The 13,300-nt window shown below is 34.1% G+C and overlaps 2 protein-coding genes across 4 annotated transcripts; both read left to right on the top strand.

Annotated features, from left to right (window-relative positions):
* Window positions 1-859: 859 nt before the first annotated feature.
* On the top strand, window positions 860-8,881 carry LOC120344523 (uncharacterized). Of its 3 annotated transcripts, none has more exons than XM_039413789.2 (7): window positions 860-1,961; window positions 2,772-2,872; window positions 3,863-4,051; window positions 4,881-5,144; window positions 6,473-6,569; window positions 6,880-6,974; window positions 7,688-8,881. In XM_039413789.2, the coding sequence occupies exons 2-7, from the start codon at window positions 2,821-2,823 to the stop codon at window positions 7,756-7,758; spliced, it is 768 nt and encodes a 255-aa protein (XP_039269723.2). In that variant the 5' UTR covers window positions 860-1,961; window positions 2,772-2,820; the 3' UTR covers window positions 7,759-8,881. The 3 variants fall into 3 exon arrangements, with proteins under 3 accessions (XP_039269723.2, XP_077969333.1, XP_039269722.2); XM_078113207.1 differs by lacking the exon at window positions 860-1,961 and adding an exon at window positions 2,106-2,123; XM_039413788.2 differs by lacking the exon at window positions 860-1,961 and having other exon boundaries at window positions 2,583-2,872.
* A 132-nt stretch (window positions 8,882-9,013) lies between these two features.
* On the top strand, window positions 9,014-11,815 carry LOC120345016 (nmrA-like family domain-containing protein 1). The gene is made up of 5 exons (XM_039414381.2): window positions 9,014-9,300; window positions 9,972-10,114; window positions 10,533-10,794; window positions 10,874-11,067; window positions 11,296-11,815. Exons 1-5 carry the CDS (start codon window positions 9,135-9,137, stop codon window positions 11,521-11,523), a joined length of 993 nt encoding a protein of 330 aa, XP_039270315.2. The 5' UTR covers window positions 9,014-9,134; the 3' UTR covers window positions 11,524-11,815.
* The last annotated feature ends 1,485 nt before the right edge of the window (window positions 11,816-13,300 follow it).

The following is a 13,300-nucleotide window of genomic DNA, read 5'->3' as shown; positions in this document are numbered from 1 at the left end:
GTGCATTCATCATATCTCGGACCAGACCTATTAGTTTCGGATGAATTATGTGTCGTATAATTAGCGAATTAATAATTAATCAGTGATGGGACATGCGGTGTCGCTATTGAATCAGAGCGAGGGAATCGAACCCGCAAGATCGATAAGTCGGTGGTCTCTGATCGCTATCTAGTTTGAATATTTAATTGTTGTTAATCATATTTGTTTATGTAATTGTATCCAAACAGCGAAAAATAAATATTGAATGAATGTTACATGAATGCTCAAACTTCAGTAGCCTATCTAACAATTTCCTCGCTTGCTTAGAATCAGAACAAATTGGGTATTTTAATGCCACTGCTACCATTGCAAATAAAATTTATTACACCACTCTTGGAGGGAAACAACAACTTTCACATACTGCGGAAGTTATTGTAGGATGGTTTGTTAGTCTAGAAACGCGATATTCGACACTTCATTTTTAAACCTTGGCAGCGGAAAAACTTGCATTTGTCACGTAATAATATGCTTTTTCTGGCTTGTCCAGACTCATTTACTGTATGTGTATTGTATTTTGCTCATGTAAAGTACTGTATTCTTCCTGTTGTAAACCACACAACTGGTTCGAGGCAATTTTTGGTGGTATTTCAATAAATTACACTCAACAACAGACGCGATCGACTGCTCGAGACGTGGCGATCGACGTGTTGGCCACCCCTGCCTTTAAATAGTTCATTGTACAATGAACTATTTCTTTTTTTTCAGTCGTTCGTTATGAGCGTTTCGTATGCTATTGGCGGGAGAACGACCTAGCCCTAGAAGTTGATCAAGTTCGGTTAAGATGTTGCCACGGGGATGTTTCACAATGTTATTTAATTTAAACGTTTTACTGTATAGGGAGACGAGGTGCGGTCTTAGGGATAAAGACTGTTCACCCTAATATTCAAAGTTCGATTCCCACGTTATTAATTTCACGTGTTATGGAATGTGACCCCAATCTGGATTCCCTCAGACGATAATAAGCACACGATGATGATTGTCGAATTGTTGTATATTATTGAAAAGATGCACGATCCAAATTCCAAATACAGATAAAATTGTACACACTTAATTCCTAATGCAGTAAGATTACGATCAGATCACAAGTCATATATCCAGTGAAACAAAAAACACAATATTATAGAGCATTCTCGGCAAACCGGAAACGATACGTTATCAAATTGGTCGAAACGAGAAAGGCAATACATGGAGGGAATGCATTATCGCTGTTGCCAAACATAATGCGGCCTATTTTGTGAAATATTACATGCTATTAATATAAAAGGGTTAAATACATTATAATCCATAGTTACACAATGCACATTCGCTACAACTGTTTCTATGTAAGCAATAATAAAATATTTAAGCTTTTATTCGTAATTCATGGAAGTGATGGGGATTAATGAATTTAAAATATTTGACACAGTATCTCTTATAGAAATTTGTCAAAGTTGGCAACCCTAACTATGGGCCGAATGATAACGATGATGCTTCAGAGTATTTTTGTCACTAAAGTCGCAATCGCGATCTTTGCTCCAGACGCGAAGTAAATTTATTCGTTATTATTTATCACTCTTTCATAGTATTACTATGAGCTTACGTGCATGAATATTTCTCTATTGCGAACAAAATTTTTTGATTAGTCTGGATAACGTCACAAAACTTTTCGGCGCTGATTTATGAGGTTTCAGTTAAATTCCGCCTTTTATCAATCTACGTATTGATGAATCTGTCAAGTGTGACTCAATAATTAATCATCACGAAACGATCAAAAAAGCTTGATCCTGTGATAAATCACAGCTAAAAAGTTCACCCATTAGTGGCCATGCCCAAATAATATGAAACCGAGAACCACCTGCTTGTTGGGGTGAATATAATAAGCAATTTCTTCGGCGTTAATTAAGGGAATGCCTATATAGGAAGAAACTAAGCATGCTGCTAAGGTAAGGAATATAGAAAGAACTAGGTATTTGATGCTTAAAAGTAAAAAGAATTATGTGGTTACACAAAAGTTATCGACTATGGCGAAAGCACGCATAGACAGGCGCGATACACAGGCATAGATAGCACATTCCTTCTATTCTTAGAACAAGAACGTCTTTCCGGTACAAATATATCTTGTACATATGCATAAACGACGAATTCATTATCTATTGCTTGATTAGGAATCATCTATTGTTGCTATTCAATCAAACCGCCCGTTGGCTTGTTTTATATATAATATATATCGATAAAAGCGAAGTATGGTGAAATGTCTTACTTTTCCTGGAATAATATTGATTATATAGTTAAAGTATAGTTAATATATGAATATTTGCGTACCCGCTTGTATAGCCCTTCCCATTCATGCATAATAAAAGTAAATTGTAATTCATCGTCATTTGTATTTCCCGACGAACATTGGGCAATAGGTTTCAAAATACCATAATTATGATAACCTGTTTTAATATTAGATACTAATTTCTCGATACAATTATTAACATTCCGAATAACTTTAAAATCTGTCTTCAACATTAAAATATCGCGGCATAATTAACTGTCCCATGATTTGATGTCGCTTGTCTTTATCAGCACTTACCAGTGTTTCTAATTTACATAAGTTGATGACAATGAACTTTTTAAATGCAATACTAGCTTGATGACACTAATAATATTTTGTGTTCACTGGCTGAGATGTTTACCTTGAGAGAGTCTGCGGAATAATTGCAGTGTGAATAATGGATAAGTCATCGCATCGAACCTTAATTGTTTAGATAAGGAAGTCAATTGTGCAACTCTAATTGCTGCTTTCAAAGCTACATTATGTCGTTGATCTGGCTTCTTGTGATTTTGGAAATATCTTCTGCAACAAAAGGTATGTTTGTGTTTCAAAAAGTTTTGTATACACACTGTATTTTTTTTCTACAGAATATATTATATATATATATATATGTAGCCTATATCCAAATTTGGTCTAGGATTGCCAATTACTGTACGTTATCCAGAGTAATTTTAATGGTATATGCATCATTATTTTAAGATTGAAAAATTGAATAAAATTATTTTAGAACCATAGTTACCACTCCGATATTAAATAAAACTGATCCCTAAAAAAATATGTTTAAAATTTAGACATTTAAGTTAAGACATTAACGTTTAGACTATTTTTAATGAAAAGCCTAGAAACCTAGAACAAAATCATATGGGTAAATAACCAGTTCTTGGCCACATTCGGAAAATTAGAAAACATAATTTTGTCATCTATCCGAGCAAAGTAATTTATACGAATTACAAATCTTATTACCAATTAAACTGACTAAAACTATTATTCATATTTTTAAATAATTGCAGCGTTTTATCATCAAATCGATGAATAGTTCGTCCAAATAATTTAAAAAGAATTGTATGCATGAGTGAATCATAAAACATTGCGTTAGAAAATGCATGTCACAATTCAATAAGCAGTCAAAAAAGCTGACAGAAATGATTGACAATTATTGCATTTGATGACCGCTCACAACAATTATATAAATTTAAGATGAAATACACCCTTTCTAGAAGAAATAAAACTAATAATACAGGATTAATTATGTCCGTAACGTATTAATTGGGCCACACTTTTCTCCTAACGCTTTTATAATGTTATGACATCACGTTTCTGGTATTATGACATAACTATTTGTTTATTTTGTCAATGGCTTCGTAAAAATCTAAAATACGACCAACCTTTGAAACGTGGTTAGTATTTAGTAAGATTTATTGTATTCTTTAATACTTTATTTCATTCGGAGCTTAAGATCACACATTCAACCGCAGTTAGTCCCAAATGTTCTTTGCTAACTATATATAATTTTTTTTTTATTAGATTATCCCGTTACTTGGATCGCACGCGGTGTACATGAATATTTTATTTACAACGGTTCCCTCGTAGTAAATCATGCAAAAGCTCTCAAAATATGCGAAGAAATGGATTCCCACCTGGTGATGCCCACCACAGACGAACTGCATCGTGACGTCAAAGACGTGATCAAACAGATTGGCTATAAAGAAAACGGTGAGTATTCATTATAAAACTGAATTACATGTATGGTCTGGATATGCATATACTACGTTGTTTACAAAAAATGACGAACGTTTTTTGAACATTTTTCCCTAAAACAACATATTTTGTTGTTTATACTTTGAAATTGAGAGCAAAGTTATCATAACAAAAACTTATGGTGTTATTACCGCAACCAATTCGTCATAGATAGCAGGAAAATAATTATTTAAGTAGTGTAGAAATAGGCTTTGTGCATGTCATTCTTGATGCAATATTTTGACACAATTAGAAATTAAATTGGACTGCCTTGAAAACTCTTGAGAGATTTCAAGAAAATAAAGCTTTCAGCCTAGATTTTCGTGTACTTAGAATCTGTCTAATTTGATATATGTATATTTAATAAATATAGAAAAATACAAACATATATATGCAAAAGCGCGATACAAAAAAAAACACTTATTTCAATACATGACAGATTTGAGGTTGAATTTGGTATTGTTCAAATGAATGTAATTTAAAACATCGCACATGCAGCCAAAGTTTCTGCTGTTCAGTTGATTTACTCCTCTTATGCGAAATCCATATTTAATGTGCCTTGCCTCACAATTATGTGACTGAAAATTATCATTTTGAAACTAGCGATTACTCGAAAATTGGGGGATTCGCGCCTAAACAATTGTAACCAATGGTAATTCCAGTTATACATGGATTATGTTAACACGCCCGGTATAAGTCGGAGGTCAACTGATTATTTAGGAATGAAATCGTCGGCGGTTGCTACGCTGGTAGCCCGAAACGACGGTTATCTGAAGCAAACGTATTTTGAAAACGTTCTTTTCAGGTCCACCATATCGATCGTATTACATTGGACTACATGATTACAGTGGAGGAAATTCCAATTTTCAGTGGATAAACGGTGATTTTTTGCATTTTATATCCGGAACTCCTATGCAATGGTCTGATGGCGAGCCAAATGATTTTAACAGTATAGCTGAAGACTGTGTAACAATGGGATCTTTCGCATCGCAGAATGACTACAAATGGTTTGATGTTCCCTGTGTTGCGAAAAGATGGTATATTTGTCAAAGAATAATTGGTGAAGCAGGTGAGATAACAATACAAAGATACAGTCTGACCTATTTATCATAATATTACTTATTATTTTAGCGCCCAATACTAATAATCAATCAATTTTGCAGTAACTTTAACCAGTGATAGGATTCAGGAGGTTCGTATCTATTAACGAATCCGTTTTTTTAGACGTCAGACAACTGCAGCGAAATGTAGGCTACATTGCAGCTGACGGCTAGCGTTATATTCGGTGTTTCAAAAGTTCTGTATAAGATTTATGTAAAGCGTGTAATATTAATGTAGCATGCGTAGTGAGATACTTTACTAAATATGACGTTTGCGTTATCAGACACAAAGTGTGAATATGTATCGCTTTCTTCTTCTTCTTGTGAAAAAATTGCTTTTCTCATTCACTACCGGACCAGTAGCTTTGAAATTTTCATTGTTTGGAGATTGTATTTGTCACTAGAAGCCTTACTTTTATTTATTTCAAACATTTTTGGGGGCTCCATGGGATTCGTTTTTTTGGAAACGTAACCGGACATAACGATCGTTTTGCATTTTATGCTGGCACTCTTCTTGTTATTCAAATTCTTCTTGTTATCGCTACGAAAAAAACGCTTTTCTCATTGATTACTGGACCATTTGATTTGAAATTTTCAGTGGTTGAAGATGGAATTTTTCCCTAGAAGGCTATTACTTTTATTTATTTCAAATATTCCGGTGAGCAGCATGGGATTCGTTTTTTCGAGTGCGATGACGCCATCTGAATTTACCGATAGGTGGCGCTACGTGTCCATATATTAGAGCGTAGCTTACTTGTTTTGTGTGCGATGACGTCATAAAAATTGCGCACTTTGTGGAGGTTCCGCGTTCGTGGTTATGCGAAGTCTTGAAAACTGCGGTACCGGTGGTGTACTGCGACAGATTGCATATCTGATACCCGTACCTTTTCGTTTTGGATTTCGTGTCCACATATTCGAGCATCGCTCTCTTCATTTTATCATATGTGACAAGTATTAGTAAAACAAGTATTATTACGGTATATATTCACAAATAAAATCTGAAAGCAATTTTATTGAAACGTGTTGGAACTGTAGATATATCACATACAAAATCACGTTTTTTATGATACAGTTTTTCATATTAGTTTTGGGATAAAAAGAATTCGACAAGATAACTTCATATATTGGTGGTCATTGGCATCTTCTCCGGTTACCACTATCTCAAGTTAACACACAAAAAGCTAACCATTGAAAAAGCTTTAATCCGCGATCAATTGGAGGACATTGAGACTTCATCTTTAGAATTCATCTTTCCCTTAATTACAACTCATCATAATTGTTTTATTTCATTTTGCAGTTCCTAACGTCAATCTCGGTACTTACTTGATGACATCGGCCCTCATCTTCTTCATACTTAGCATATTGTTGGCGACTGCACTCGTTCACAGAAGAAAGTGAGTAGTATATCCCCCCCCCCCCCCCCCCCCCCAAAAAAAAAATAATAATAATAAAAATTTCAAAGATTGCTAGGTTTTTCTTCCCTAGATAATGTTCCGCTAAACTTCATTGCCTTGTATGGTTAGACATTTCTATTCAATATTTGACTTCGTACACTCATGTACATGCTTTTCTCATAATAAACAAGAATTAAAAATGAGTCGTGGTTTAAGGCTCATTTAGTGTCTAGCATTTTGTTCGAATGGTTACGAAATGCTATTGAACTTACTGATTTTTGTCACATGAATTTTCTTACGTTTGTCAAAGGTTCACACACGTCAAACTAGTGGCTGAGCCACCAATGGCACCATATACAGATAACAAGACTGACAAAGAAGATGAAAAGAAGGTTATTGATGAAGGTAATAATTTTATAGGTGTTCCCTTTTTGAGAGATGCGTCCTACTGCAAGCAGTCCCTCACATGACTTAAATGGTCTGGCCTTAAATACCAGTTTTCTAATACAGTATCAACACATACATCCCCTGGTAAACACTTTTGCCTAAGAACGGCGACCCCAAGCTGGCGTTCCCAAAAACATTTTGAGGGTATGCGCTTTCATTCATAAAATGAAAACAAAATAGTAAAAGGAAAGAATCCAGCTTGCAAAAACGACAAAACAAGGATAACTCTGTAAATCAGGATATTATGTATCACACGATATTGATGACGTAAACGAACATGGTTATTTACTTCAAAAATTGGATACAGTTATTTCTTGAGTAGCTTATTTGTACGAGATTTCTGTTAGACCAAACCTCATGTCAATATCATCCGCCAAATTCCAGTGGTTTATCTGTGCAAAATATACTACAAGTGGTTGCACATAAAAGGATCCACAACTTTATTTTACAAGTGTCCGTTGCACCGAAAAGATTGGGGACCACTGTAATACCTTTACTTTCCATTTCGCTACTCGGTTGTACCGGGGAATCCCTGTTTTGGTAGATTGAGCATTATTTCGAAGCATGAATATAAATATACTTACAAAAGCATACTATTTTGCTCTATTCTGTAATCATATTTTAAGGCATTATTACAATTAATTAAAGATTTTTTTTCCAAATAAATGTAGTGTTGATAACGAAGACTCGGAAAAGAGATGCTGTTACTATTGAAAACACCGGAGCGGTTTTAGAAGTATGAAATGTATGCAAGACTTCGTGATTTGTTTCTTCAACTACAAATATTGTTGCACCTCGTTTTGTATCATAATATTCATAAATCAAATGAGAGCTGCCATTATTATTCTATTTTTTTTTTAAATTTATGTACAAATATACGTTTGACAATATGAGATTTCAATCAAAAACGCTCAAATGTTTACATCATACTAGAAATCGTATAAAAAGTAGCTGGATTGTAATGGCCAGTCAAAGTTCGAAGATATTCGAATGTATACGATGGTCCTAAAGTATATGTGCACATTGCTTTATTAACGCAACGAAATGTAAACATATAGCATAACTTGCTAATAAACGCAATTCAAAACGCCAAACCGTATATTGTTGAATAATTCACTATAACTTCTTAAATTTTGAACACTAATATTAATGTTATGCAAAGCATACGAAACAAAAATATTTGGTGATAGCGTGGAATAGTATAATGTACAGATAATGTATGTTTCAAGTAAGTCATCACCAAAAAATATTATACCCGCCTCTATGTATTTTGGGTGATTGCAATTAACAATGGATAAATTTCGAAAATCATTCCTACTGAATTTCAGCTATAGCAAATAAAAAAAAAGTTGCTGGTGAGTGGTGACTATCAACGTTAAATTTTTGATCGTGTAATTACTGTAATACATTGCTTCGTTATCGATTAGATTCTTGTTTTATTACAAAAGAAAATTCTTGAATAGTTCAAGTAAGATGGAGACCACATCTCTTTCAAGTAGATTGATAGGCTTAGCGGTTTGCGTTCTACGCTCATGAGACGTCTGTTTCATTTATTCGAATGTACTTATCACGTTTCCTATCGACAATAAGATGTTTATCGAGCAATTGTTATGAGAACATTAGCTCTTTTTACAATTCGTTCGCTTCTTTTGTTAGTTTGCCCTTGTAAACGTGATGTTTTTATACGCCTATTTTCGCTTTTGTTATGTCACAATTAGAACGAAGTGTGACGGAAAGCAGGATTACAAGCTTTGGCAACAAATGTTAGATCTCAAGATAGAATATATTTTTTTCGCAAAAGATGTAATTTCAAATATTTTTTAGAGAAAAAAGTTTACGAATCATGTAATAAATCAAATATATATAGGTTATGAAAGTCGGTAGGTACTCGAGAGGTATTTGCGGAACATCACTTAGTATCCAGTATCCAGCATTTAGCTTATAGTAATGCACATAGTGCTTCAACTCACAACTTCTGAAGGAGTAGATTAGTTTAGGCATCTCAAAGACAGTGATCATTTTCCACTTCCTTCCTTAAGCGTAAATAGGTAACTGAAACTACCTCTAAGCACAATATCTGCTCTGTTGATAAAGATTAGGATATAAAGAATTAAAACTATGAAAAATACGATTGTAGTGATTCTTGCTTTATCGGAAGACAATGACGGGACTGAAATAGTTGAATGGTGGCGTCAAACTTATTTGAATCATGCTAAATCAGTTATTGATGTACTTCAATCACATGAATCATTCTCCACAAAACTAGTAACATCGGTACAGAAAGGTGAGAAAAGATTCTTAAAGACTGTAAAGCAAATGCTTATTTATTAATTTAAATTTGGGAGGCTACGACCGGGTAAATTTTATTTATCGTGATCAGTGGCGTACTGAGGATTTCGTCGAAGGGGACATAAATATAACTAAAAATTTGTTTCGTATCATAGGCTATTTTTCCTATAATTACATTATATTCTCCAATCTCCATTCATCTCCAGACTCCATCATATTGTTTAAAATTTTATGCAATATACAAAAAATGCGCAAGTATTCTTGAAAACGATTAGATTTGAAAACCGGCTTAGACTCTTAGAGGATCAAAGCTGTAATAAAACATGCATGTAATGTCATTTTACCAGAAAGCACTCTTCGTAAAACATAAGTTCCTAGTCACCGGTATGATCAATTGATCATTGTTTAGGTTTCTCATTCGAATTTGAGTAACGTCCAGTAGGCGAATTGGCAGGGATATGAATTTTATAGTAGCCTACGAAAAATAGGTCATTTTAAAATATTCATTTAAATTTCATTTTAAATGTGTTCAAACGTGTTTGGAAACTATATGTACTTTGAAATTGTGTCAGGGAAGACCAAGATATGCAGCTCTCTGACTAGCCTACAGCATTGCTTAACCATGACTGAATTTTTTAATTCATATTTTTTGGTTTTTTTTTGAAGAAAAATTTGCTGCGTGGAAGATCGATGACATTGTTACCGGTATCGATTTCAGTGATTCCGTGTTGGTGAACGAAGCAGTAAAAGGTGTATATGGCGTATTTGTGATTACAGAACTCAATTACAAGTCGCATCAACCTTTAAATGTAGGTATTCATTGTGGAAAAGTCTGCAAAGCACGAGACAGTGTCAATCGATAAATCCAAATAATTGATATTCAACTATATATGCTAACTGTATTATTACTACTGTTACCAGTGTATGACTTAACCTGCACCATTCCATTGAAGAAAATAGTTTGGTAATGTGTAAAAATATATGCATAAACCAACAAATCCTTCTTAGTTTGGAATACTGGTTGAACGAATAGCATCATTTTACTATAAATAATCTTCATTTTAAAATTGAACTCCTATAGGATTTAAAAACCTATAGTCTGCTTAGGGTATTTTGGCAACATAAACTTATGTTACGGATATGATTAAAATCACTAATTTTGTTAAAATTGTAGCTGTTTTTTTTAAAAACATATATATTTTACAATATTATAAACCATTTATTCAGGATGAAGTCAAAAGGGGGCGTTTGATAGCTGATGTATGTCTGAATCTAGACATTCCACATGTTATCTACAGTTCATTAGTTCATGTAAATGCGGCTATTGGACTTCGTTCTGATGTCTGTGATGCAAAAGCACATATTTCTGATTACATGGACAAAATAAAACTAAAAAAGACAATTTTATATGTTCCATTTTTATATGAAGATTTCACAAATGGATTTATGAAACCGATGAGAACAGAGAATCCAAGCATTCACAAAATAGGTTAGCACAGAATTTTTAGTTTTGAATTCCTAAAGCGGCAATTGAAGTCTACCATTGCAACGCGAATTTCGCATTTCAGAGGCACCCATCGGCCACATTGCAATGGACATGATGTCAATGAGGGATGTAGGAGTTTGTGTAAAAAGTTTGTTTGAAAACTCGACTCATTGGGTCGGCAAAACTGTGGCTTTATCAGGTGATAGGATGACGTTGCATGAATATGCCACACAAATGACAGAAACAACATATCCGATAATTATACGAGATGGAAAAGTGAGTAAGAAATCGAATTGATATACCCTGCTGTTGACGATGACACTTGAGTCGCAACATATTTAATAGTAGACATTAATACAGCTTATACATCGCATATTAATATATTTTATAATCTGCAATTGGCTTATATATTACACATTTTGGTTTTCGTCTCGTCTTTTTTTATTATCTACATGCATTTAACGGAAAATATACCGGTATTTATAACAGTCTAAAATTTTCCAGTTGTCACCAGAAGACTTCTTGAAGGTATTTGATGTAACTGGAGCGGAGGATATGGCAAATTATTTCGATTATCTAACGAGATCAGTTCAGCGCAACAATTTGTCTACTACAATGATTCTACATCCAGAAATACAGTCGTTTTACGACTGGGTTAACCAAAACAAAGACTCTTTAATTTCGTTATTTCCGCATGTTAACAAGAATTTTCACAATGGGCCTATTTGCTAATTATGAATTTTTTTATTTGAGCATTATCCGAAATTGATTTTAAAAATATTAATATGTGCGGAGATTAGTTTTTGAATGACATTATTTTAGGAACAGAAAATTCTTCTATTCTTTATGACCGCAGATTGACAGTAACTTTGAATAGGAGTTGTTGCTATTTGCTTCGCTTCAATAGCAGCTTGTTCATTGCCTTCTTAGCTTGACCCTTTTACCTTTTTTTATCTCGCCTTTGGTTACATTTCTTTTCTTTCACTTCTGATTATAATGTAAAAACTATACACAGATAACGGCACATATGTGACCATTTTTCATCCAGGCTCATGCGCTGTTAGACGAACATCGGCAACGAGGCGTTGAAAATAAGCAAAAGTAAGTCCGCAGTCCAAATTTCCGACTGTCAACAGAGAAATACTAAAACTGGAAATTGAAAGTTCGACAATTCGACCCTTGTTTTTATCTCTTGTGCGACTGACCGACTTATCTCTGCTCGTAAATGTACCCTTCCAACGTAAAGTGAACATCAATCGACAGTGGGATTTCGATTTTTGGGACAACGAAAATTTTTTTCAAGTTTAAATTCTCGGTGCGCGTTAGGGTAATTTAAAAATCGAAATGATATCGTACACACTATAAATAAAATTAACATAAATTTTGTTTCGGGAGCTCCGCGACAGATAAGAACTATTATCGATAGTGTGTATTGCAAAAATATCGCGTTATGCTTATTTACCAACGGAAACAAAACCGTACGCATTGAAGATGAAAAACACAATATCATGTGCAATTTTTGCGTTCTTCCTAAATTGCATTCCTCGGGACTTTCTAACGTATTTGCGCGTTTACATTGAATGCCATTGCTATTGAATTTAAGAGGTTAGATTACCGGACTTGAATTGTATATTAAAAACTGTGTTCTCATGAACGAAATATATTACAGCGAAATATCAGATCTCACAGGATTCAAAGAAAATTTGGGATTAAATAAAAGCAATAGTCTTTTGGCGAAAAATACAATCTTCAACCACCGAACATTTCAAAGCAATCGGTTCAATAGTTCATACTCACACATACTCATATTTTTGAGATTTGCGAATCCGACTCAATAGTCCTGCTACATCCAATTAACACCTCGATTTGAATTATGTCAGTTACCTAACGCAATTAGTGAAATCAATGAGCAACATTATATTATTGGACACGTTTAGTGGACATAACGATCGTTTTGTTGTTATGTTGTTCTTTGACACTTTATGGACACCTAGTGGAAATATTAAAAAAAACGCTTTTCTCTTTGATTACTGGACCAATTGCTTTGAAATATTTAGTGGTTAAAGATGAAATTTTTTTTCAGAAGGCTATTACTTTTATTTATTCCAAATATTTCTGTTAGCTCGGTGATATTCGTTTTTATTTGCTATGACGTCACTGAACGTTCTGCGGCATCGGACGCCATTTTGTGTCCGACTGTACTACTTCGCTTGGTGTGAATATATTTGTAGACTGTGATCTGACGGTACGGTAAACCGTACTGTACTGCGAACAGACGTGTTCATATATTTGGGCGTAGCTCTCTTGTTCAACTTCAGATCAAAACATCATTGCAGCATATTACTTGATTCATACTTTTACACTAATTCACTACGAATCTCCCATGAACAGCGTAAACAGTAATGCACAAGCGTTCATATGATCTCTTCGTGTCCAACAATGAAACCCACCGGCTAGCTGAAACAACACGCAGCTGACAGGTTAAAAAGACAATGGCTCGAAGATTGAC

Source organism: Styela clava, chromosome 5, assembly GCF_964204865.1.
Source record: "Styela clava chromosome 5, kaStyClav1.hap1.2, whole genome shotgun sequence".
NCBI lineage: Eukaryota > Metazoa > Chordata > Ascidiacea > Stolidobranchia > Styelidae > Styela > Styela clava.
The sequence above is the reverse complement of the archived record's forward strand: the minus strand, read 5'-3'. Positions and strand labels throughout refer to the sequence as shown.

Coding starts and splice junctions, on each gene's coding strand:
- LOC120344523 (XM_039413789.2), top strand. CDS start 2,821: ATGTCGTTGATCTGGCTTCTTGTGATTTTGGAAATATCTTCTGCAACA. Junction 4,052..4,880: donor GATTGGCTATAAAGAAAACG/GTGAGTATTCAT, acceptor CGTTCTTTTCAG/GTCCACCATATCGATCGTAT. Junction 6,975..7,687: donor AAAGAAGGTTATTGATGAAG/GTAATAATTTTA, acceptor AAATAAATGTAG/TGTTGATAACGAAGACTCGG.
- LOC120345016 (XM_039414381.2), top strand. CDS start 9,135: ATGAAAAATACGATTGTAGTGATTCTTGCTTTATCGGAAGACAATGAC. Junction 10,795..10,873: donor TCCAAGCATTCACAAAATAG/GTTAGCACAGAA, acceptor TTCGCATTTCAG/AGGCACCCATCGGCCACATT. Junction 11,068..11,295: donor TAATTATACGAGATGGAAAA/GTGAGTAAGAAA, acceptor AAAATTTTCCAG/TTGTCACCAGAAGACTTCTT.